Below are 26374 nucleotides of genomic sequence, written 5' to 3'. Positions count from 1 at the left end.
CAGATAGGTAGCAGAGGGGCAGGGCCAACGCCAACAGCACAGCCCAGTCTAGGGCTGGAAAGGATTCTGGGATGCTAGGGGACTCTGATTTAACCTGGACCAGGAAGGGGGCTGGGACCGAAGTTTCATAAACCGGTTTGACCTAAGTCAGTTAAGTTTGCTATACTACATTCAACCAGGTTTATCTTAAACCAGTGGCTGATACCATTTTGAAACTGGTTTATGTGCACTGAGCTTCTGTTCTGTTACAGGTTTAAATAATTTTCTGATCACTTAAACTGTTTTACGTGTAACTTCTATCCCTAGCCTCGGCGTTCAAATGCCCCCTACTTGCTTACTTCTAGCCAAAAGGCCAAGAAGCAGTTAGGGGAAAAGCACCAAAGTAGTCCCAGATTGCCTCAAAATTGATGGAACCCTACTACAAGGATAGACTAGTGCAACATGTTTAGCAGCTTTCCTAGAAGTAGTATCACAGATGAAGCACTGTCAATATTTGTTCTACTGCCAGCACACAGCAAGCTTCTTCTGTCCATTACATGTTATAGTTAGATCCTATACTCTGTTGTATGGGTCTATTCTTCATAGTGTGCTCTAGGACCATGCCTATACTACACCCTTACCAAGGATGGAACCACCATGGAGAAACAAGCCATGACCATTTGATTCCACAGGGCCATGCACTCAGGACCACCTTAAGCCATCTCACAATGTCTAATTGCCAGGCTTACACTTATACAGAATGGAAGTGGAAAGAGCTTGTTTCTTTTGGGCAGCAGTGCCAGGCTTGGCCAGGAGGCAGTACAGACCCATACTGTACTGTAAGGACATACAAACAGAGGATCTGCCCCAGTTCCCCTCAGACCAGCCCTAAGACAGGCAATGTTTGCAACCTCCCAGCCAGTTTGGGCCAGATTTAAAATTGTCTCAGTAGGAGCCTCTCTGGGACTGAGGCAGGAGTTAAATACCTAAATCCTAGGGCCTGGTGAGTGCCTGAACCTTAAAAATTCAGGTTATGTCTAAATTGATTATGTGCCTCCTTTTGGGACTAAAAGAGTTCCTAGGAAGCTACTTTTAGGCTAGCACACCTGCACTGAACATGCCCTTCAGAGTCTTAACTCTCCATTAAACTGCATAGGAAATAAAATCTTCTCCAAGGAAACAGCCACATACTATGCAAGTCTATGAAGAGGGCCATGCTCCTCAGTGGGAAAAACTCAGAAATAAACTCACATTAGCAGCACTGAATCCAGAAAAGCCACTGCCTCCAGGATGTACAATTCCAGATTTCTTTGGCTCCCTTCACTGAGGGATCTTGAACCTGGATCTCCTACAACTAGGAGAAGACCTACTTAATTCATAGGGGCTGCCCCTGATTTCACAATCTCAGTGTGGCCCATATTGTCATTTTTGCAGCAGACCCCCCCCACACACATCTCATTGGCTGAGGGGACTTGGAAGTCCCACCCCTCTCTGGAGATTGATAGATGACCACCTGTCAATTCCAGGAAGGGATAGGACTTCCACGGCCCCTCGGCAAGAGGCATGGGAAGGTCCACTGCACTCCTCCACTAAAATCTTCTCCTCCTTCCCTCCCTCTCCTTCCCCACCAGTGCTACAGGATGCCAGGGTTTCCTACCTCTGTTTTCAGCTCTTCCCCTCCCCTCTGGGTTATTGGTTCTTTTCTAGGTTTTTCATGGTCCTTGTGCTTTTGGACCGGGCTTTTTCACAGGGCACCTACCAAATTCGTAGTTTCCATAAAAATCACGTAATCACGAATTTGGTAGGTGCCCTGTGAAAAAGCCCGGTCCAAAAGCACAAGGACCATGAAAAACCTAGAAAAGAACCAATAACCCAGGGGGGAGGGGAAGAGCTGAAAACAGAGGTAGGAAACCCTGGCATCCTGTAGCACTGGTGGGGAAGGAGAGGGAGGGAAGGAGGAGAAGATTTTAGTGGAGGAGTGCAGTGGACCTTCCCATGCCTCTTGCCGAGGGGCGGTGGAAGTTCTATCCCTTCCTGGAATTGACAGGTGGTCATCTATCAATCTCCAGTAAGGCTATAAATAAGTTAAGCAAAGGCACTCTCCAGCCCATTTACTGAAGTTGAAATTTCAGGGTAGACAGAAATTCAAAAGTTATGGAGACAAAAAAAAAGAGCAGGAAGATGCCTGCCTGACGTTTGGTGGTAGGGTATTCCCCTTGGAGGAAGGAGCTTCTCAGCACTACTTTTACACTGGACAGTCTTTGGTTAAGAACAGAAATAAGGCCAGCAACAGAGGCTACCACTCCCCATTGTCCATACAGAGACACAGAAACCTGAATCCCTCTTAGGTGCTTTTGAGGTCTCTCCATGGGTCTCCACAGTGACTCTATAGGGATGGATACTAGATATGTAACTAGGTCATTTTGAATCTCCTTTCTGGTGTAGGCATTCAAAGGTTAGGCCCTGCTGGCCTAAGTTTAGGTGCAAACTGAGACTATTCAAATCCTACCCTTGGGGCATAAAGATTTGAAATGCAGCATGGGAAAAGAATCTCAAGTATAAATAAAAATAGGAAAAATAAATGCATTAGTGACATAACATAATAAATAGCATATATTACATTTAATCACACAGGCATCTCAGAAAACACAACAGCTGTTCATCTCAATCAATCATTATTCCTTCTGAGGCTGAATGAAAGAGTGTGGGGAGTTTGCAGGAGTAGTCTCCAGGCACAAGAAACTCTCAGATATCCAGACGTATATATGTAAACTCACCCATTTGCATCAATTCATCAAAAAGTTTCAAAATTATAAAAAGAGTCCAGATCTTCCTAATAGTAGTAAATAGATTTTAGCGGTAGCAAAATAATGCCCAAGTCTCCTCTCGCAGTCAAATCTTGAATATTTTTTATTCTAATTTTATTGTAATCTCTTAAATTGCCTCTTTCCATATTTATATAATTGTATTAACATAATTTATATAAGCATAATTTTTGTATTAACATAATTCTGTGCCTCTTTCATTATGGACTATGCTAGTAAAAGAAAAATCACTGCCACAGTAATTTGGTTTCAGGCAGGTTTGTTACTCAAAAAAACCCAGAAAACATAGTCTTAAAAATGTTAATATACATAAAACTTTTCTAGGAAAACAAAAACCTTTTCCTAGCGTTTGCCTAGTAGTTAGCTATGGTGATATTCTGTGTCGCCTCTCTTAAGATGTTATCTAGATCTGATATCTTCTCTCACTCTGTCATTGTAACCTTGTCATATTTTACAAACATAACTTTAGAACACATATGCCTCCCACCCTGAAGTGATGGAACTTACTGCAGGACAGGGACCAGGGACTGTAAACTTAATGCAAATGGAGACCCTACTTATTAAACCCTAGGCATTCCCACTAAGTTCAAAGAGCTCATAATATGCAATATGCATCAACAAGGAATCTGGGTACTTGTCATAATGCACAATGAACACATACCTTCCCATTTCATAGCAATACATAAACATACTTATTTATTTCTTTATTCCTAGGCATTCCTTGAATATTTGCAGCTAAACAAATACAAGGTGCCAAAAGTCAGGCAAAGTAACCAGCATGTGCTTCCCTCATTCATACATCATCCCTTTAAAGGGAAAGAGACCATCAACTATCACTGAAATAATATAGGCAGAGAAAGGATAGAATTCATGGATTTTTCACATTCTATAAAAATTATTCAGGTGTTTATTAAATTTATTAAAATTTAAGATGTTTGACACACCGGTCAGCCTCCATCTGCAGCCCCTAACTCAATAGTCATTACAGAAGAATTATACAAACGTTGTGTAATTGTCACAGACATCAAAGCCAGAACAGATACATCCTCCTGTACAGCACTTGCTATAGACAATATTCAGTTTCCACTTGTACTGAGTCCTGTAACTTGTTTGACTAAACTACAGTAAATCTTTCAGAAATGTATCTAAGACGCACGAAGACACCAAGCGATGGAAAATCCATCACTTCTCTTGTAATTTTTTTAATGGTTATTCAGCCCGACTGTTTAAAATCTGTTCCTTATTTCTAGCCTGAACTCCCCTAGTTTAAACATGTTCCATTCCCTAATGTGAACAAACTACAGAGAAATCTTTCTTCAATTCTTTGCCATTCAAATTCTCTTATCAAATTTTACCACACTTATTTTTCAAATGTTCTTACATTAGTGATTCTTGGTTGCTTCTTTTTTTACACTATAGCATCAGGTGTGTCTGAATAAATGAAATGAGACCACACTGTTCCTAAAAAACAAGAGCTTTTGGGCAGTCAGAGATGCCATGACCATTGTTTGTCTCCTCTAACACTGACTTAGCAGCAGCACCACAGTCCAAAAACACTTTAATTTTGGTTTTCCATTCTTTCCTCCAACCATGGCTCAAACTTAGCAATATTAACTCTTGAGATTTCATCACAAATCTTGTCATATGTGATGATTTCCTTAAAAGTCCTAGATTCTGGAATGTGGGGTGGGGGTGTGGTTCTGAGAATTAACAGCTTATATTTCTTAAAACTAAGTTTGTAAACTTTGTGTTGGAGAGAAATACTACTAAGCACTTAATGGCAGCTTAATGTATCCACACATATGCCATGCAACAGTGCCTGAATAGTGATATGCAAGCACATCCTAAAGCACTTCCTTAAATCAAGATCAATATCATCACTACCAAGCAAACCTCAGTATTAATATGACATAATCAGAAATGTGTGAAGGCCAGGAAACTGGAACACAAATTGCAGTACATTAAATCAAAAAAAGGAAAGTCTAGTAACGGGACAAGAGTTGGGAGGATCCCCAGCTTTTCTTAAAATGCTAGTGGAGATACTGCAGCCCCAGCCTGATCCCTAAGGAATAACAAGTTTTTATTCAGATAGATTAAATCCTTTAAAACTATTTTAATAAGTGTCCTTAACAATACAATTAAAAGGCAGATTATTTTAATGGAATTTTTAAAAAATGAAAGAGAGTGAATCCCAAAAAAACTTAAATGGAAATGTATTAATAGTTTTACAATCCCAAAGAAGGAAGCCAGAATTAAGCCTAGAAATGTAATCTATCTCCGTTCATGTAGAGTAGCTATTGCAGAGTTAAGTACTTATTAATTCAGGCCCTGAAAATTGCTCTACTTCTTTTAGACATTTCTATAGTATCTATCACCATGGCAGACAAGTATTGAATGACAGAACACTAATATACAAAAGGTCTCTTGTCCTGAGGTTGTTAGGCAGGGTTCCAATGGACTGCTCAGCAAAGTATTCCAAAAAATGGGGCTCTTGAATGAGAAAAGCCAGCTACATATCAAATATATGATCCAACAGCCAAGACCTTCTGAACCAATGAGTGCCATTCTTCTTGGCAGGTGTGGCACAAAAGCATCTCTCACTTGCCCCTTCCCCCTCTCCCCCCAAGTATCACTCCAATCCAATCCAATCCAATCCAATCGACTTTCTCTTCCCAGTTTGCTTACCGGCTTTTTGCTTACTGCCTGATCTACTGTTCTGTTTTCTGCTTCCTCCCTTATCTGTTGCTCTGCATGCCAGTCCCCACCCAGGCTTTCCATGACACTTACAGCACACATGCCACAAGTTGGCCAGCCCTTAACTACTAAGACAGGCAGACTTTTAAGCCAAGGATTAGAACATCCAAGGCCAAAAGTCAGCCAAATCTGTACATACATCTTAAATTCAGGCTGGCTTACACAATTTATTGTACAAGTGTGTGGTACAATACAACAGTTTAATCTAAGTGTATTTAGGATCCTTAAATAAATTGTATAGTCAGGCCAGGCCAGTTATATATATAACATTCGTGAGCATTGTGGTTAAAGGAAAGGATGCCTGATACCAGACTAGCCCTAAGTATAGATGCAGAAAGACACTCCAGGAAACTGATTCCCTCCGAGAATCTAAGGTCCATGATGTGTAGACTGGTACTGAGAAGCTGCAAATCATTTTGGATGAAAGCTGGGTAGGTATTCTTAACAGGTAGTACACACTTCCTTCCATAAATCTTTTCCCTAGCAAAAAGTATCGCCTACCCATTCCCATTACTGTTTTCCCCCAACAGTCACGTGTCCTATTTTATCTGGGCAAAACTACAAGCAGATCACTCTCAAATCAACAGTCCGATGTTATTGAGTCTGTAGAATATGGGCTTGAGGCAAAAAAAAATCAAAATGAGTGTTATGAGCTGACTGATGACAATTTAGCTCAACACACCTCATAATCTTCTTAGGGTATGGCCACTCAAACTACTTACCCTGCGGTAAAAGGAAGAGGGATTTATCACACTTCAGCTGCTCTGCAGTAATTGTGTGCACAGTCTTATCCTGCACCAAATGAAAACTATCCTGCAGTTGGCCTATCCCTCATTAATTTCCTGGAGAACAGCTGAGATACTGTAAATCCCTGCCCCTTTTTATGCTGTTTGACTTTTCTTTCACATTTTTGACAGTTATGCACATGCCTCTTAGTGACTTCAAAACTTGAGAGAGGACCTCATTCCCCATCTCTACACAACACATGCACCCACACACACCCACACACACACAGTAGATGACCATTTGCCCAGAACTACTTTCTGAGATCAAGAAGTGAATCTAGTCTACTTTCTAAAGAGTGAAAAGCACATCCTGGACACTGCTATCCAAAACTGCTTATGCTTATGATAGGCCTGGAAACTTTAGCTTTGTCTCTTTTCAGTTACCTTTTAGAATGATTCTTTTTATGCTAAGGTAATGATTTTAGCTATTCTTTCATTATTTTCAGATAATAAATAAATAAATGACTAGGAGTTTTGTACTTGTGCAAATAAAGCTCTACATCTTTTCCCTTTTAGTTTGCTCTGCTCTTTTAAATTTACAATCACTTCAGAACCACCAACCACTACTTCAGAAATACAGTACTAAAAATCTTAGAACGAAGAGGTGCACCTATAACAGCAATTAGCTCAAAGCAATAAACTCTGGCACACTTTGTGCTGGAGAAAATAGCTCCCAGGTGCAGCATTTACACATGCACTTGGGACCGCAGTAATTAGAGCCAGGGCACAGCAGCCCCAGATGGCAGCAGGCTTGGTGATTCAGCCCCAGGCTCTGGGTAGCGGTAGAGGGTGGCAGAAGTGCTAACTGGTGCATGAGAGTGCTGAAACTGCAGAGCCATGTGGCTGACTGCCCCATCCCTCTCAAGCCCACTGCCAGCCTAGAGCTGCTGCATCACAGCTCAAACTGCTGCAGCCTTAGGCTGGCAGCTGGTTCAGGGGATCAGCCACACAGCTTTGCAGCTTTGGCTCTCTCCTGCCCTGGTTAGCTGCCCTCTGTTGCCACTCAGAGCCTGGGGATGACCTCCCAAGCCTGTTGCCAGCCCAGGACTGCAGCAGTTTGAGCCAGGGTAGAGCAGTGATGGGCTGGAAGGGAGCATGGGAGTCAGCCCCAGGCTCCAGGTGGTAGCAAAGGTAAGTGAAGGGGCTGGCTGGGGCATGAGGGTCAGACTCCTGTCCTTCAGGCTCCCTCCTCCCAGCTGGTTGGGCTGACCATGCACATTTTGCACCTAGCAATCATTGTCTACACATGCATTTAACTGTACATGTTTACTCTGCCGTAGGATAGTACTTGTCACCTACAGTACTATCCTACAATGGAGCAAACTGGTTGACTGTACCATAATTCCAGTACACATGTCAACAGTGATACTTTCTTATGAAGCAGTGTAGTGTAGTCCGCAGTAGAAGCGCACATGTAGATGAGCCCAAGGGGTATCACTTTGAATCACTGTTGAGAGTTGAATAGTATATAGTTTTTCATTCAGTGGCAGTGATTCTGTAATTTTAAATTATTTTTTTTCTTTCCTATCACTCACTTTGAACACAGTTTGTCAATTCTGGAATTTCTGAAGTTGATAGCTTGTCATCATTGCTACCAACACCCAGCATGGAAAAACTGCATTGCAAGAAAAGGCAAATAATGGTGTCACCCCTTTGTTAAGCACCAGGGCAGTGATCCTTAACCAGGGTGCCACAGCAATGTTAGCACTGTTAGGCATGCAAAAATGATTCACAAGATGAACTCAGAGATTTCACATAGAAATCCATAGTATCAAAAATAGTTTGACCTGTTGTGGGCTTTCTGTGTTCTTTGCAATAGAAGAATGGCTCTATTATTGTTCCATAGCCAAAAAACTGGTGCAAACTATGAAATGGAATTTTCTGAGGAGGTTTTGTGTCTAACAAGGAGTGCCTTGAGTCTAAAAAGGTTGAGGCCCACTGCACTAAATGATATACTATTCTCTTTCTCTAACACTTGGTGTGGCTTGCCTGTTTAGACTCTTGCCCATTAGACTCCAAACTCTTCAGCGCAGAAGCTTTCTCTTATCATGTGTGTGCTGCCTGTATGGAGTAAGACTATACAATTCACTTCATATAACAGACTTGTCCTGTCTTTGAACATCACAAAGATGAAGGTTCTCCACCTACCTTCCTCAGACCAAATGAACATCTCTCGTGTTATCTACATAGACAGGGAGGCTCTGGAGTATGTAGAGCACTTTCCGTATCCCAGCAGCCACCTCTCTCAATGGGCTACCATTGCGGAAGAAGTCAGCACTGGGCCAACTGGGCCACTGCTGCCTTCTTCAAGCTGTGGCAATGTGTCTTCAAAAATAGAGACCTTTGGAAGTCGACAAATGTCTTGGTTTACAGGGCTGTCATGCTGACCACCCTCCTCTACTTCAGTGAAACCTGAATTATCTACTGATGCCACATTAACACCCTCGAGAGATTTCACCAGTGGTACTTGCGTCAAATCCTGGGGATCAAATGGAAGGACTGCCGGACCAGTTCAAGTGTCCTCCATGAAGTTGCATCCACCAGCATTGAAGCCTTGCTCGTGAGAAATCAACTCCAATGGACAGGCCACTGCATCCAGATTTCTGAGAACCGCCACCCTCACCAGATTCTCTTCACCCAGCTCTCTGTTGGCCAATGCTGAAAGGGTGGCCAAAGGAAATGGTACAAAGACACTCTCAAGGTCATCCTCAAGTACAAAGGCATCAGTACCAATGGCTGGGAGGAGCAAGCTGCTGACTGTTTGGTGTAGCACCACCTGGTCCACCAAGGACTGCACCACTTCAAGGCCCAACAACTCAATACTGAGGCGGAACAGCAGCAGTGGAGGAAGGAGAAGGAGACCAACCCAGGGCTGTGAATCCCACTTCCCTGTGCAATATGCCCCCATTGCCAAAGAATGTGTGTATCCAGAATCGGGCTTCTCAGTCACTTGAGGACCCATCAAGCCTGACAGACATCATCCTGAACTCCGAAGGACTGCTGGTGGATGGATGGATGGCTGCCTGCATGGAATAAGACTATGCAATTTGGATTAAATGTATAACTTTATGTTACAGTAACAGCAGCAAAAGAAGTGTATAGTAACTATCAGCCATCAATAACTTTGCTATATAGTAACTATCAGCACAATTTTCAACTTGTTTTGTGATCTGTGGAATTATTTTAATATATTAGCTGAAAGATAAATATGAACAATATATACAGAAATGAAACTACCATACTGTAGTGTAAATGGCTCTTAAAATATGCACTTATCAGACCTCCAATATTGCAAGCACAGTTTAACCACTATGAAATATAAATATTCTGTACCATACCAAGTTGACTGATCTGGTTTGCATACTGCCTAAAGTAATTCTTTCCTATATGAAGAGACAAGACCCTTACTTAATTTTTTAGAACCTTTATAAAACTTTATTAAATTATGATGCCACATAACTCTTAAATACTCTTACAGAGTTTGGTTGGGAACATTTTAAATAAATAAATGCAGTTGTAACATATAGTGTCCCCCTGATGATTCAAAACTCTGTTAAAGAGACATATAAAGAGACATTTAAGTCATCCATAAAACTCACAATGAAAATAAGATATCATACCTACCAAGTCAGCTTAGGAGTTAATTATTCTCTTACCTTGTATAAATAAAAAAACTTCTTGTGCTCTAAATGAAGTTTCAAGAATAAAAACAAACCAAAGTCCATGTTTTCAAACTCTTCCTTGTACTTAAATTATTTACAAAAGCCTTTCTTACAATGAAGTGTTATGAATAGTTTAATATAGAGAGTTTTTCTTAATATATTGAGAATCAATATAGTAAGCTATATAATCATTTGTTTGAGAGAAAAGGAAAAGAAATCTCCACAAGGTTCTCCACAATCATTTTCTGCAAAGGTAGATTAGGCTACAGGTACTCCCTGCAGCCCAGAGAATCGGGATATGTGGCTAGGTACCAACCCTTGCAAAACCCCTAAGATCCTTGCAAGCCCTTGTGCAAGTCCTAACTGGATCACTATGAGGCAAAAAAATCTCTCATGCCTGGCAGCCTGGCTTCTTTGGAATTGTTTCTCCTGGTTCTTTGTAAAATTGTTCCAGTGGAGCCAAACCATGGACTACATTTGACTACAGATCTTCCCACACCTATGAATAGATCCACTACCCTGTCATTCTGAGCTGATCTTTCTACACTCTATGAAGAACGAGGCATTTACCATGCCTATGGCCTTCTTACCTCTTGCCCTCTCACACAACACCAGCCTGACCAACAGTCATCTTATCATCTAAATGGGTCCCCAGAGGTAGCAGAGGTAGCCTTAGATTAGTATTCAGACTAAATGGGCACCTGTACATACGCCAGATGCCAGCTCCAATGTATGCTAATTAGTACGCATCAGAGCAGACTTGGTTAAACAAGCATGTTAATTAATGTGCTCCAGCAGCCTCTATGTTCCTGGTGCCTCCCAAGTCTGTTGGGGCACCAGTGGGGGGGGTGGGGCAGAGGATCCACCAGTGGCTGGTCACTGAGCATGCTGGCAGGACGGCGGTCATGGAAGTGCTGGAGTCAATTTTAAGGCGGGGGGCACTAGCACTCTCCATGCCCCCCTACCAGCCAAAGTGCTCATTGTCAATGCTCCTAGGGAGGGGCACATGCCCCCTGTGCTCCCCCCATGTGTTGCCTATGCTTTGTGTCACATGTAGTTAGTGTCCCTGTGCTTCACAATGGTGACAGGAGTGCTTGAACTAAAGTTTGTTGAACAAGCTTTAGTTCAAGCGCCTCCACTGCCATTTGAAGCGCAGAATGCTTAATACATGTGATGCTGCAGGCACTTAAATTAATTAAATTAATTAATCCATGCTCCATCCCAAGGCACATGTGTAGATGTTCAATGTTTTCATCTTTATGGCTGAAAACCTTGGCCTTACCATTAAATTAAATGTGTTGCGATTTCAAACAACAAAAACATCACCACTACCACCAAAACCCAAACATTCCCCATCACAATTCTGTTATGTTTGTGATAAAGTATGTAACTTAGGATAGAAGCAAGGAAATTTAGAGTCCAAATTGCCTTTTCATCATAAATGCATGCTTCCCTAAGTATAATAGAAAGCATTCTGCTCTCACTTCACATCATTGCACTGGTCTAAAAGCAGTGTGCCAATTTAATGCCAGAGGATTTGGTCCGCTGTGTCCATTTCCATACAAGGTGCTGGCTATGCAATTATTACTATGCAGTCATTTAGTACTTTTATAAACAAGTACTAAATGACTATGCAGTAACCCAGGTTACTGCACAGTAGCATCAACGAATGGCTTTTTGGTGACACTGACTGCACAGTAGCCTGAGCAGTAGCGTCATGTCATGGTTGCTGGCACACGATGCTATGCACAGTCTCGGGCTACTACACAGTGAGCATCTCATGTAGTCATGTCCTATGTTTAAGATCTTCTTCTGCCATAACTAACAAGACAAGGAGTAGTACTCTTAATTCTCTATAAACGTTAACATTTGTTAGATCTCAAAAGTACTGAGTCAGTTGTCTGAATAAACTGTATTGCCTTTATAAAAGTATATTTTGATAGAATGATTTGAGCCAGACATAATGCAGGTGCAATTTCAACATCTTGTGCTGCACATGTAACTCCATTATATCCATCAACACTCTTACTAGTGATGTCCTACAAAACCCTGCCTATGTGCTTTTGTTGTGTATAAGAATAAGCAAAGATGTGACCAGAAAACACACTTCGCCTCTGACCCAAGAAAAGATTTGGGCCTGAAACCTCAGAAGCTTCCCCAAAACCTTAATGTTCAAAGAAATTAGTCCCCACAGAATTATCAAACCCATTCTTACAGAGAAATTTCAGCAATCTTAATTTTGAGCATAATACAAAGAACACTATTGGACAACTTATTTTATAACACTTAACTGAATTTGTACTTACTGACTGCTCATTTAAATCTTGAGAGTCTTCCATGGAGGTTACTCACTCTTACTTTCCTCCTCAAACAGAAATATCTTCCTTTTAAATTACAACTGGATGTTCTAAATTTAAAAAGAGAGGAAGAAAGGGAAATGAAAATGTGTTTTTCTTTGGTTCTTACTCTTAAAGCATATCTATAGCAAACAGACTTTCTGGCTGAAATTCTGGTCCCACTGAACCTAGCAGCAAAGCTCCCACTGACTTCAGTTGGGCCAGACTTTCACACTCCATGTTTCAACGTGGCTTTTCTGAAAATACAACTATTTAAAACATATGAGCAGACTTTTAGGATGCTTGAACATGAGTATGGAGGCTACTCCAATGTGCTGTAATTACAGGATGTTAGACCGTGGTAATTACCACACTCCAGCTAGCCTCCATGTCTCATGTATCAGCATCCCCATGTTTCAAAATGGTGGCAGGGGCACTTTAACTAAAGCTCATCAAATGAGATTTAGTTCAAGTGTCCCTGCCGCCATTCTGAAGTGCAGGGACATTGGTGCACAAGATGCTGAAGCACTTTAATTAGGGCAACTCTCAGAGCCATTCTGATTAAAGGGCCCCCATCCCTACCCCAGATCATGTGTAAAAGTGCTCATAGGTAATAAGTCTTCAACCTCTACCTGGAAAAAGAAACGTTATGGAAAAAACAATAGAAAAGCTAAAAATGCTTAATACATGAAACTGTTGAAGTAGAAAGAAAAAGATAACCCTTGGGAGAAAACATTAGATAGTTATCAAGCACAGAACAAAAACACTTAATACACATTTAATGATAACCTCTTAGCCAGTAAGCATCTGGCAGAAAAAGGTTATTATGTAATTATCAGCATGAAGTCCTCTCTCTGAGGTCCATGAAATTCCTTCAGGATTAAACAAAATGTAGAAAGCAATTTAAAACAGGCAGCTCCTACAATGTGCTAAACAATAGGCATTACCCTAATTACCTACTGTCTCTATACTTTCTCCAGTGGGATGAGTAACCCTCAGCAGATGATGTAAACATAATCATGCATATTCTGTGATAGAAGAGATTAGTGTTATAACTACTACTGCAGCCTTAACTATGAAGCCATGACCGTATTACTAGTATATTCCCAGGTAAAAGTTAATACATTAATACAGAAATAAAGGTAATAGTAGATATCCATAATTTAGGGTAAAGTACATTGCAGGAATATTGCAATTATCCCTATATTATTGAATATCCCTATAATGCATTACAAATCCAGGAAACTCACATGAGGGTTAAGATGAAAAGGCACCCAAACAGGTTAGGGAAACATGTAGCTTACGTAACTCATCTCTTTGCCTCTTGTAATCAAAATGTTCATAAATGAAAAACAAACAAAACAGCTCCAACCTGTAAATGCAGTTTAACTGACCAGTTGGCCTTTTTGAGTCAAAAAATCCTGAAAAGCAGTTAGGTATTCAGCTGCTCCCTCACATCTACCTGAAGAACCTTGCCCCTCTATTAGCATCCACGCACCCCTGAGTGCCTCCCTATATTTCCTTCTTCACACTCCCCACAAAGTCTACCTGCCTCTTGCACCTCCGTATATTCATCTCCATATTTCTCAAATCACCTGTCCCTATACATTTCCTTTTATACTCCTAAAGCATGCACACACACTGTCCCTCACTCATCCCACCTCTTATATTTTGCTTTGCATATGTATACACAACAGTTTTTGCCTTCTCTCTTCCTGTTTAGTACATGTGGCACAATTGAAAGTCCATTAAATGAAAACTTTTCTGTCAGATGAGGCTGATACACCATACACTTCTTCAGAGAAACTCACTAACAATCGCTGTCCTTCAAACTAGTTGCTCTCTCCCAATGATTTCAAAAGATTTTATGCCAGTACAATCACAGTCCATTTTGAAAAAGGCCACCTTACTAGTCTAAAATTGCTCCCAGTGAGAGAGGAGCTATTGGCTAGTGACAGACATTATACATAATCCAGTTTAAGTGATCAGAAACTGGTTTAAACAAAAGAGATGTTCAGTGCACATAAACCAATTTGAGAATGGCTGAAACTGGTTTGAGATAAGCCTGGTTGAATGTAGTATCAGACTTAACTGATCTGGCTCAAACAGGTTTATGCAATGTCTGTCCCAGACCCTTTGCTAAGCTAGTCACCCCCAGCATACTGGCATGTTCTCTGAGCTAGGCAGGGCTCTCTGCTCCACAGCAGGGCTGGCCCCTCCCCTCTGCTCCCTGGCTGCATCTCGGCAGAGACTTGCAGGCACAGTAGCATCTGCCTGGCTTCTCCCTGCTAAGGAGATTATTCCCCCTTCCCTCTGCCTTATGCAGACACCTTAGCATTAGCTAGCAGACCACATACTGGCTACAGTCTGCGGTGTGGGAGATGACCAAGCCAGACAGGCTTTTTGGAACTAATCAGCTAATCAGGTAGCTTAATGCCCTTCCTTGGAAAAGCTGTTTAAGAAGAGCTCTTTGCCCCCACCCCCTCACCACTTCCTGCTAAGCAGGAATTTCCCCTTCCCCTCTGCCTTGCCAACAGGTATCCGTGTATTAGCAGACCATATGCTGGCTACAGTCTGTGCCGAATCAACAAGTAGAATCAACAGATAGCTGGTAATGTCTCTGTGATGTTTTCTTAATGGGTTGATAAACACTGAGTTGGCGGGGGGGGGGGGGGGGGGGGGGGGGGGGGATAAACATTGTTATCAGTTCCCTGCTGGACTAATCAGAGCATCCTGCCAGGACCTGGCCATGAAGCTCAGTACTGTGCAAGGAAAGAGACGACTACTCTAGTGCCCCCCAGGTTCTAGCCTGAGCCATTGCAAGCATGTGACTGCACATCTGTCTGTGCAGTTACAAAGTGATTTAACCTAGCCAGGTTAGACTAACCTGCAAAGATGGAATCGGCTCAGGCTGAATGTCTGTCCCTAGCCACTGAGATCAATAGGAAATTGAAAGCCTTTTCTAAACAGCCAGCTATCTGTTAGCAACTTCTGACCACAGTTCTACTGAGAATAAAAGAAATGGCAGCAGTTTTGAAAGATTGCTGTTCTACATAGAATTCCCTGCTCTAGAGCAATCATTACCAGCCCTTTCTTGATAAAGAAAGTTTTAGTCATGAAAATGGCTATGAATCTTAAGAAGTTTCTATATGTCTACACACAACATTCCAGCTTAAGGAAAGTTATGGAATCTCCTTGGCTGGATATTTTTTCAAGAAGAAGTTGAATAGACATCTATCTGGAAAAGCTTGGGGGACATAAAATACTGAATCTATGCAGGGAGTTGAATTAAATGAAGTCCTTCCCATCCCTCTGATACTACAGAGTTATTAAGTGTCTGCATCGTAATGATCATTTAGAGTAAAAAAAATGGTATGACACATGGTATTAATTTAAAGGGCACATTTAATTCAGGTTTTTTTACTTTGAAACTTGAAAATTCTCAGAAAATTCTATGTTAAAAAATGACTGCAATTTGGAAAATCATTTGCTGCATTCCTCCAATGTAAAATAGTTAAATCACCACATTAGAAATGACACTTAAATCCACTACAATTATAAAAACATGAGGCCACCTGTGGTTCAATTTTCATGTCTCTGTTTATTACTGGTCAGATGCAAAGGCCACTAAAGCCAATAGAGATATCTGTCACACCTTTTCTTACAAGCAACAGCAGTTTATTGATATTTGAAATAATTTAAACATACAAGAAGAAATCCCAACCCTATTTAAGTCCAAAGGGAGTTTTGCTGTTGACTTAAGAGGGGCCGGGTTTTCACCCAGAACCTGTGTGTGTATATGTACATACAGACAATTGAATTCTATTCACATTGGTACCACTGGCAAATAAATAAATGTGTGCCAACTCTATGTACTGAGGAAAGAACTTGGTTAGCTAATCAGTCTTTATTGAATGATTCACAAGTGAAACATAACCACAGGAATGTGTAATTAGAGATGTCACTTGTATAAGTTGGATTAGTCTAAATATGACTGACTAACCAATTTCAAAACTTACTTTGTTGAATCAGCAGTCAGAACAGCTCTCATTTTGTATAAATGTTAGTGTAAGAAGTACTGTGTTGTTCATCTTTATTACTGCAAAATTCAACTGATTTGTCATCAAAACAAGGAATTTTTAAATAATCGCAGACCATTATTAGCCCAAATGGTATTATACTTTGAGCAACATTAAAACCATGTATAGGAAGTAAATGCAAAGATGTTATTATTTATGCAACTTTATAATGTTGGTTATAAAATACCACCATATCCTTTAAAGTTTGGTTTTATAAATTTGAAGGGGCAGGGGGGAGGGGAGGGGAGGGGACCATCAGAGAATCTAGTGATTCAAATAAGACCAGCATTACTCCCTAATAAAGATATAAAATTAAGGGATAATAGTAACCTCGTGCTGTTTTATGAGGCAATAATCCAGTTACCAGTTCAACCCTGTAGCTTATCCCATCAAGAGAAGCAGATTAAAAACAGAAGAAGGAGGGCACTGTGATACCTATTATATTTGGGTTGTTTTTAACTATTTTAAAAACTTCTTAAAGGTTTCAAACTCACAGACAAAGCAGTAAGAATAGAAATGTCTGTTTCTGTTCTTAAACCACAGATGTGGCTTTAAAACTGATGAAGTGTTTTATACTCCAAGATAAAATTTTTACCTTTCGAGAAATCTCTTAATTAGAAGGATTCCTGGCTTCCTGATCAACAAACACATTTAAAAATATATATATTTTTATCTTGGTGAATAAAACACTTCATCAAGTTTAAAACTGCAACTTCCAGAACTGTACCTAGCGGAGAAACGTGTTTCTTCCCAGTGACACACCCATGTGTTAAGAACAATGAATAACAATTTGGAAAAGTCCTGTTAGATGCTTGTAAGTCAGTCATTTGATTTTTAAAAAGTTATATGTTAGAAGAAAGCCGTAATATCGCCAATAATGATGCTTTAAGCATGATCTTCCGTTCAGGAGAATGTTAGAGTTACTAGAAACAGACTGATGGCAAGTGCTTCAGTTAAATTAAAATGTTGAGTATTAGTTAAACTGCAATACAAAAACTGAAGCCCAGGAATTGGTGATGAGAGGCATATTAAAAGCACTATATCGACTGTTCCACAATTTGAAACAGTCTTCAGAGTAACTCAGGCAGATGGTAATCCAAAGAAGTTATTATAGGACAAGGAACATTTCCCTATTTGCTTCCCACTCAGATAATTTAGAAGGCAAATGTATCCTCTCTCGGTCCACTAAAAGTTACCTTTTAAAAATATGTGAGAGGCAAGGGATACTTGGGAAAAAGTTAAACAAGCTTTTGCAGGCAGGATATAGCCTGAAGAATGTCTCACATTTGAAAGCTTGTCTTTATCCCAACTACATAGTTGGTCCAATAAAAGATATCACCCTAAGAAATCCTTGCCCTTCACATAATTGCTGGACCGTCATGGCTTCAACATCACTCTTACATTACATTTTAAAAATAAAAATATAGAGGACAGACCCTATGGCTTTTCTCGCCTAAAAACCTGTCCACAAAATCTAAATGTATCTCCTTTTTGTATGTGCATTATGATATGACTTGATGACATGATCATATTTTTTTCCACATACACCCTGCCTCATTCAGTGAACAGCATGGAAGATACTCTAGGAATGTCAGGCCTATGGTTGTAGAATCCCTATCACTTTTGTTTTGAACCAGTCTTCCAATTTCTAAAGCAAATCAAGAGAATACAGAAAGAAAATGGGTAGTCTTATGGTTAATACAGTTCATAGCCCCAAAGAACTCATGTCTATTTCTAACAGAGATTTTTTATGTGAAGCTGAGGAAGGTACTTAAAACTGCCAGGAAGCTATGAACTGTTATATCATTTTCTGGTGCCCCACTTGAGACACCTGCAATAATATGCAGAAATGCTCAGCGCTCACAGCTTCAAATGGAATGGGAGCTTCAGTTATTTAGTAGACATAGTATTAAGGTACTGTCATCTATACACATGAACACAGCATTCAGAGAGAGAAGGTCATGAACGTTAACATGTCTATGGCACTCATTCCTTAGGCAAATCTTTTTATCTTCATCTCTGTAAAATAGGGATCTGAACACCTTCCTTGTACCTCACAGAGGATTTGCAGCTTTAAATGCACTAATATTTGTGATTCAGAGGTGTACTTGGTAGCCATGTTGGTCTGAGACAAAAAGATATACAAAAAAGGTATCATTTTGGATCCAAGAGTTCTGTTTTTTCGTATGTCTTGATATTTGTGAGGCACTTAGTACAACAATGTGCTTTTAGGAAAAACAATGAGGAAATACATAATTCCTCACTTAATGCAGGACACTCTTGCAGCATATGCATTATGATGGTATGGTACCATGTAAGTGAAGGTGGCCACGTCTATGTGTGCTTTAATGCCCAGTAGCTTATTTTGCTATGCATTAAAGCATCATGTATAAAACTGTGTGATTATGCCAATGCTCAATAAAATAGGCTACTGAGCATTAAGCATCACTTCAAAACCATGCACATTTGTTACTGCACATTAAATCAGCCTAATAAGTATTTCTTTAATACTGGTGGGCACTTTTATATGTGTTCTGAGGGTGGGCAAGCAGCACTTTAATTAGAGAAGCTCTGGGAACTGTTCTAATTAAAGCACAGCTGTGTCTCCTGTATCAGTATCTCCATGCTCAAGAATGATGGTGGGGGCACTTGAACTGAAGCTCATTTGATGAGCTTTAGTTCAAGTGTCCCCACTGCCATTTTTAAGTATGGAGACACTGATACATGAGATGCAGGATGTTGCTGGAGCATGGCAATTGCCACAATCCAGCAGACTCAATAATTGCCATAGAGAGCAAGAAAAAAAATGCACACCCCTCCCCCCCCATCACCCAGACAAGCCACCCAGATTCTAACCCCACTCACCCAGCCTGGCCTGGGTGGCAGGGGGTGTGGCTCAGCCCAGCCATGTGTGCCCTGCCACTCCTGATCATGGAGCCTCTGACAGACTGAAATCAACTGTCAGAGGCTCCATGTTTGACCAGCCAGTTGAGATCAATTGGTTGGTGACTACTGATCTAAAGCAAGATAAAATGTTTAGTCTAGGACCTATATAGACTGGGACCTATATGAGCTTTATTCAACGTCTACAGAAGTCTTTGGGAAATCTCCCATGTATAAGCAGTTTGATTTTCCCTGTCTACACCGAAATATACCATATAGGAAAAACTCACGTGCTTCTTAGGATTCAATTTTGCAAGAAATTTAATTCTAATATAATAAAAGCCTTAGTCTGTCTGTCAGTTTGTCCATAAGGCTCCGAGCCAACTGCACATGCGCTGCCGAGAGGACATGCACTAATTGGCTGCAAGGACCTGGAGTGTTATGGACAGAGGGGGGTGAGGATGCAAAAGAGCCACCATGGGAGCCCCCAACAATCGACAGGGAGGGGGAGGCGGTGGGGAAGAGGGGAGGGATGGAGAAAGGAGTGGGGATGGGGGAAGCGGAAGGGGGTGTTTCTGGTGACAGGTCCTCCTGCCGCCACTACGACCCCCACCCTGCTGCCACCACTGCCACCCAGCCCTGACAACACTCAGCAGAGAGGGAGGCAGCAGGGAGGAAGAGAGGAGAGGGGGAGGGGATATAGGGAGGGGGGGGATGTTGCCTGCCACTGGGTGTCAGTGGCCACCACCCTGTGCAAGCTCCCTTCCCCCCTGTTCCTGGGAGCCCCCAGCAGCATAGGGTGGAGTGGTAGGGGGTGGAGAACTCACAAGGCTGGATGTGGGGGGTGGGAGGAGACACAGGGAGGTGAGGGGAGCATATGGGGCCAAAGGTTGTGTGTGCGGGAATGCACGGGGCCAGAGGCAGGGTGTGGGGGAATCCAAGAAGTGGGAGAGATGCAGGGGTGGAGGTATGCATGGGGCCAGATGAAGGGGATTGGAGGCATGCATGAGGCCAGATATGGGAGGGTGTGGGGGATGTAAGAGGGGGTGCACCAGGCCAGAGGTAGAGTGGCGGTACTGCAGGGCACTGGGTGTCAGTGCTCCACCTCCACATCATTCATGACAGGCAATTCACTAGTAATTAAATAACAACATTAATTTCAAGTCTTATCCTTGGGTTAGGCTTCTCCATAGATTCCTAGCTCTATATCTACCCTCTCAAAAAAAGTATCCTTCTCTCTTTCAGATTTGGAGGTAAATCCTGGTACACCAAGTCAATGCTGAGGCTATCACGTGACTTCAGAAACTCATTTTCGATATATAAATGTGGACTCTGATACTTTTTTAAATTATCATTTTGAAGTTTCCTGAAATGTATGCATGAAGTTTGAGATTTTAAAATATACACTTTGCAATGTCCTAACTTTTTAGCTGTAAATCAATGGTTCTCAGCCTACAGCCAATGGACAAGGGAGGACACCCCCTGAAGTTTCATAGTTTCATAGTTTCTAGGGTCGGAAGGGGCCTGAGCAGATCATCTAGTCCGACGATCTGCACATGCACTGCTGAGAGGACACGCACTAATTGGCTGCAAGAACCTGGAGTGTTATGGACAGAGGGGGGTGAGGATGCAAAAGAGCTGCCATGGGAGCCCCCAACAATCAACAGGGAGGGGGAAGCAGTGACCAGATCCAGTCCACATATCAGTGATTAGCAGTATGCAGCTCAGCCCAAACTGTCCCCTTCCCTGCCTTGTGCCATGCCATTGATCCCCTCCACAGTTATCCCTGCTCTCCCTCACCCTCTTTCCAATTAGCTGCCATCTCCCTCCCCCCCACTTCCCCCAATAGCTTACTGGAGGGCCCAGAATTGTGAGCACCCAGGCCACCACTCTAAAAGGTTGAGAACCATTGCTTTAGATCAGTGGAATGCCAAAAGCAATCTTGTTAGAAAAAGTTACCCAAAGTTCTTGCCTTTGCAGATTTCCTGGGCATGCACTTGAGTGTTACTTTGATGTGTTCTTAAAGCACCTTAGCAAAAGTGAAGCTCATTTCTTACCATTTTGATAACCTAATTGTTGTTAAATAATTTAAAATTTTGCATTTTCCCTCTGAACAGTGTGAAGGCTGTACTTTACTGAAAGAAATCCCAACCCTTTAACAAAAAAGAACAGAATGAAAAGATGTTCTAATGGCAAAGGAGAACAGATCACTGAAGAACTTTAAATGCCTTAAATGCAATAAATAATTGATGAAGCATACGAAGTCATCTTGACAGCTTGATCACATGGAATCACATCTTGCTTTTCTAGGGAAAAGTGACAGGTGGAGAAAGAATACACGCCACTCAGCAAGTTTTCCCTCACTTTGTTTTCTCTCAGTGTTTCAAGGTTAAGGAACCATGGACAAGGCAAAAAATGGCACAGAAATCTTATAGAGCTTAGGCTCAGCTAGGCTAACCAGTCTCCACTATTTGAATTCAAATTGGGTGCAAGAATCATACTGAAAAGCTCAAATTGTAATGTGTACAATGCTTTGGAATTACGAATAGTATGGAATACTCCCATTTCCTTCTTCTTCTGAACTTGTTCCATGGCCCCTATTTCTAGAGGATGAGATCTTGCCTCCTTCATATCTTTCTGAATTTAGAAATTTTTAATTTTGGCGAGATGAGAAATCTACTCTTGGAAAGAGTTTAAAAGCTTTGTAGAACTCTTTGTACCTTGTCCAGCACCCACTTCTTTGTCTGCTAATGACTTGTAAAATGTTGAGATTCTTCCCTCTACACAGACTTTGATCTGCAACTGACTGGACAAGGTGTCTTGCCAAAGACTTAATGGAGGGCTTATTTTATCAGTGCAAGGCCTGCCTACCGCCAAATCTACTGAGTGACCCCTGGTGGAGGAAAAATAATCTCTAATTTTTTCCTGTTGCTGATTTTTTAAAGGATTGCCTATATCTACAGTATCTGCAGTCAAAAAGGAAGTGCTTGAGCAAGAATGGAATTTTCTCATTTATTTTGAGCTTATGTCCAGAAATACTGCTCTAAGGCTAGGGACAGAAGTTGCACATAAACTGCTATAAATGATCAGAAACCAGTTCAAATCTGTAACACAGCAGAAGTTCAGTGCACATAAACTACTTGTAAAATGGTCAATCCCAGTTTAAGATAAACCTGGATGGATGTAGTATCAGACTTAACTGATTTAAGTTAAATTGGTTTATTGAACTTCTGTCCCATATCCCCTCCAGATTCATGTTAACTAGCAGTCCTCCAGTGTCCCAGAATGCTTTGCGCCCCAGAAACCTCTCACAGGGTGGGTGGACTAGCTTAGCCCAAGCTGTCTGCTCCACCTGAGTAGCGAGGAGATAAACTAAGCAAGTAAGTGCAGGCTTAGGCTTGTCCCTGCCTGGACAATCCCTATCCTCACTGCCTGGCTCCTCTGCAAGGAGGTAAACACTGTAATATATACAATAGTTTATGAAACTACATGCCTGTCAATTCACAAATATTAGGGAGTGGTGCATCAAGTACAAAAAGTTTGAAAACTGCTGAGCTAGACAGTAATATAATTTCTGGTCTCTTTCCACACCTTGACCTAATAGAACTACTAGGGTTGTGTGAAGCTTTGGGTGGTGATTCAATTCCGTGGCTGAATCTCTGAATCCAAATCAAATCAGGGGACCAATTTAAAGGTCTGCATTGACTCAAAGCTCTCTGAATCTTTGGAAATGCTTTGGAGAGCTTTGATGATTCAGGCAGTCCCCGGTAGCTGCAGCAGGGACCTACGGCTGACTCTGAGGCAGTATGTAGAGGATGCGGGGGACTGGGGGATGGGGAAGGGGACCATGGGGGGAACTCCTGCCATCCCCCAACCCCTCAACCCCCCCAAACCCCCTGACCCCTGCCCACTCCCCCAGCCCCTGCCCCCATGGCTGCCCCACCTGCCCCAGCTCGATACTTTAAAAAAAAGCCCTGGTGCTCATCAGGTGTTTCTGGGCGGGTGTCCAATTCCTGTTGTCCCCCTCTGCATGAGCCCCCCAACCCTACCTGTTCCCCTAGCCTCCCCACAAGTGCCCCACCCAGGCCAGCTCCAGCCCTTTAAGAAAAAAAAAACCCAAGAATAGCCCCGGGGGCTCACCACTCCTGCAGCAGCCTCAGGGATTTGAGGGCTCATGCAGAGCCCCCCACATGGTATGGGGCAGTAGGGGGCAGTGGGGATCACTCTCCACTGGCAGGAGGGATGAGTCTGGAGAGAGTTGGGTTTTTTTTTTCTTAAAGGGCTGAAGCTGACCTGGGCAGGGCACCCAGGGGTGGCTGTAGGAGTGAGGGGTCAGGGGGCTCATGCAGTGTGGGACAGTGGGGTGGGGGCAGCAGGGAACACCCCTATACTTCAGCACCTGCTGAGCTGGGGCTTTTTTTTAACAAGTGCCAAGAGCTGGAGCAGGCAGAGCAGCCATTGCCAGCTGGGAGAAGGGCAGGGGATGGGCCTGGGCTGGCTGATTCAGAGATTTGGAGATTTGGCTGAACTGAATCAGAACAGTAATTCAAATCACCAAATTGGTCGAATCCAAATTCAAAGCAAATACTAGCCACTTTGCACAGGCCTAAGAACTACTCACAGGAGGTATGTCAAGCATGTTACAGTAGAGAAAGGAGCATAAATCACCTGTTATTCTGTGATCCTCTCAAGGAAAAAAAAATATTTTCCTGCTTTCTTATTTGAATTGATACTAAAAACTAAAATACAGTAATCAAATTAAACATGTGCATCATGCCACCAAGTTTTGCTCATTAAAAGCTTGAGAAACCCACATTAAATTATTTAATATAGTTTTATGACAAGTCACTAAACAATTCCATGATACAGTCTTACAAGTTTTGTATACTGTGGCATCTACTTAACACAGTTGTTAATTTTTGCTGTGTTTTCTTAGGTGAGGGGAGCTATTGAAAACAACAAGAGTTTTCTTTTCTGCCTTGTTTTGATTAAGCCATGCTTACACAAGAGTAAATAGAGCTAGAGAGCACCACTGAAAACATGTTGCCCCTACTTGTTCATATCCAGTGTATGCCGCATGCCAAAAATGTCATGTACCCCAGGGCCACTCTCAATCTTAATCATGTTCATGTAACTGGAACTGGATGTACCTGGTGGCATATCTGTAATGGCAGCCACATTTTTTCCAGCATTTCGTACATAGGGAGCAGAAGCGACTGAGAAGGACATCTTTCCAGTTATACTGTCTAGCTCTGTCCAATGTGATGCAGACATGCTCAGAGTCTTGGTTTGAGTTGTTCCCTTGATGTGTTTGAGATGAGTTGTCTTAATGAAGGCATTGGTCTTGTAATATCTTAAACTTCCTCTATTCAAGGACTAACATATAGAGTATAAAAAAAGGCTAAGCTAAGAAAATATAACCTAATTCTGTAACGCTAATTTCTCAACTGAAGAACAAGATAACAGCAACTGCAATAAAGGGCAAACGAGTGTGACTCAGACAAACAACCCCAGTATCATCAGCAATATACTTGAGGAAACGAGGTCCTACATTTGTTCTGCAGGTAAGAGTGTCACAGGTAAGTTGGGAAATTAATCCGATCCATGCCTACTGGGTGCATCTACATGTGAAATTAAGGTGAAGCAACAAACTCCAGAGCTTTGAACCAGAGTAAACTGCTCCCAGGCACAATGTCTACACATGAGCCCAGGACAGCAGTAATTTGAGCCAGGGCAGAGCAGGCCCAGGCTGGCAGGGGGCTTGTGGGATCAGCCCTGGGCTCTGTGTGGAAGCACTGAGTGGCAGGGGGCTGGCTGGGGCACAAAGGTCCAGAACTTGGGGGGCTATGTAGCTAGGAAGCAGCTAGGAGTCTGGCCTCCCCACCCAGTCACCATCTACTTGTGCATTTCAGTGCAGTTAATTGCTCTACCCTAAGATAGTACTGTCCCCTAAAATACTATCTTAGGAAGGAGTTAATTAGTTTATTGTGCCCTATTACCTGTGCTCATGTAAAAAGTGACATTTTACTACAAAGCTAATTAGTCTGCTCCATGGTAAAATGCACACGTGAATGCATCCACAGACTATTTTTGCTCACTGGCCTTTCATATGGTACAAGGTGACAAGTGAAAAGGATGATGGGGAATTTATAACAACTTCTAACCAAAGCCTGAAACAATGTGTGTCATTTACATGTGATAAAATAGCAGCTTAGTACAGCTTTCACATGTAAGGAGAGATTAGTGTAATTCTTATAAAACCAGCTACTGAGTTTGTACACACATGGTTTAAATGATTTATCTCTATTTGTATAACAAAGAATGGGATTCATGTTTAAGAATTTGAGAGCAGAGAGCTATCAACTTGAAATAATCTTTTCCTGACTAGATTTCAGGATAGGCTGTGCAATTACCATGAGTACAAACTGAAATTAGTATGTATCTAGGAATACCCTGGAACACTGATGAGAGAAGAGACCTCTTGGTTTCTACTTAAATAAAATATGCAAGCTACATATATATCCTTCTGACTCACTCCAGATTAACCAACCTCAAAATGTTCTGGCCAAAAAAAAAAAAATTAGACACATCACAAAAAGTCATTCCAGAATTATTGTAAACTTTTTATCTCATTCTTTTCCTCTGTAAAAATAAAACAAAGCTAATTTACAAAAATAAATATAATAGCACATATGATTCTGTCTAGATTTAGAAAAATCATGCACTGCATTCCAGGAATGAGTAATACAGAGAAGCAAAGAAGTGCACACGGATTATTTTTAAATCTATTGGAAACATTAATGTTATGTTATGTTTGGTCTTATAGGTCAGTGGGTTTTTTGCTAAATTACATATTCTGGTGGTTTTTTGAAGCATTTTCTTTATCTTTTGTGGAAAAAAGACTGAAAACAAACCACTAAAAACTAAACATTTTTGCTCAGCTTAAACAAGGCCTTGAGAAAAGAATTACTATAATCATTGGGTGGCCTATATATATAAACCAACACCATCAACTTTAAAAAATCACACTTCTCTATGTTTTTTCAATAAGTTATAAAATTAAATATTTTT

The 26374-nt window shown here is 41.6% G+C and overlaps 1 protein-coding gene across 24 annotated transcripts in view; it reads right to left on the bottom strand.

The window, feature by feature from the left end:
- EYA4 (EYA transcriptional coactivator and phosphatase 4) overlaps positions 1-26374 on the bottom strand; it is a 246727-nt gene that overhangs the window by 208114 nt on the left and 12239 nt on the right. The window contains exon 2 of one of the 24 annotated variants that reach the window (XM_090039426.1): positions 12312-12412. The exons of the other annotated variants lie outside the window; for them this stretch is intronic. Coding sequence (XP_089895552.1) covers positions 12312-12344 — 33 coding nt within the window. The 5' untranslated portion in view covers positions 12345-12412. The remainder of the gene's footprint in view (positions 1-12311; positions 12413-26374) is intronic. 24 annotated transcript variants of the gene reach the window in all.

Source organism: Crocodylus siamensis, chromosome 1, assembly GCF_052110815.1.
Source record: "Crocodylus siamensis isolate JL-2025a chromosome 1, ASM5211081v1, whole genome shotgun sequence".
Taxonomy (NCBI): domain Eukaryota; kingdom Metazoa; phylum Chordata; order Crocodylia; family Crocodylidae; genus Crocodylus; species Crocodylus siamensis.
Note: the sequence above shows the minus strand (reverse complement) of the source record. Positions and strands in the feature narration are given on the sequence as shown.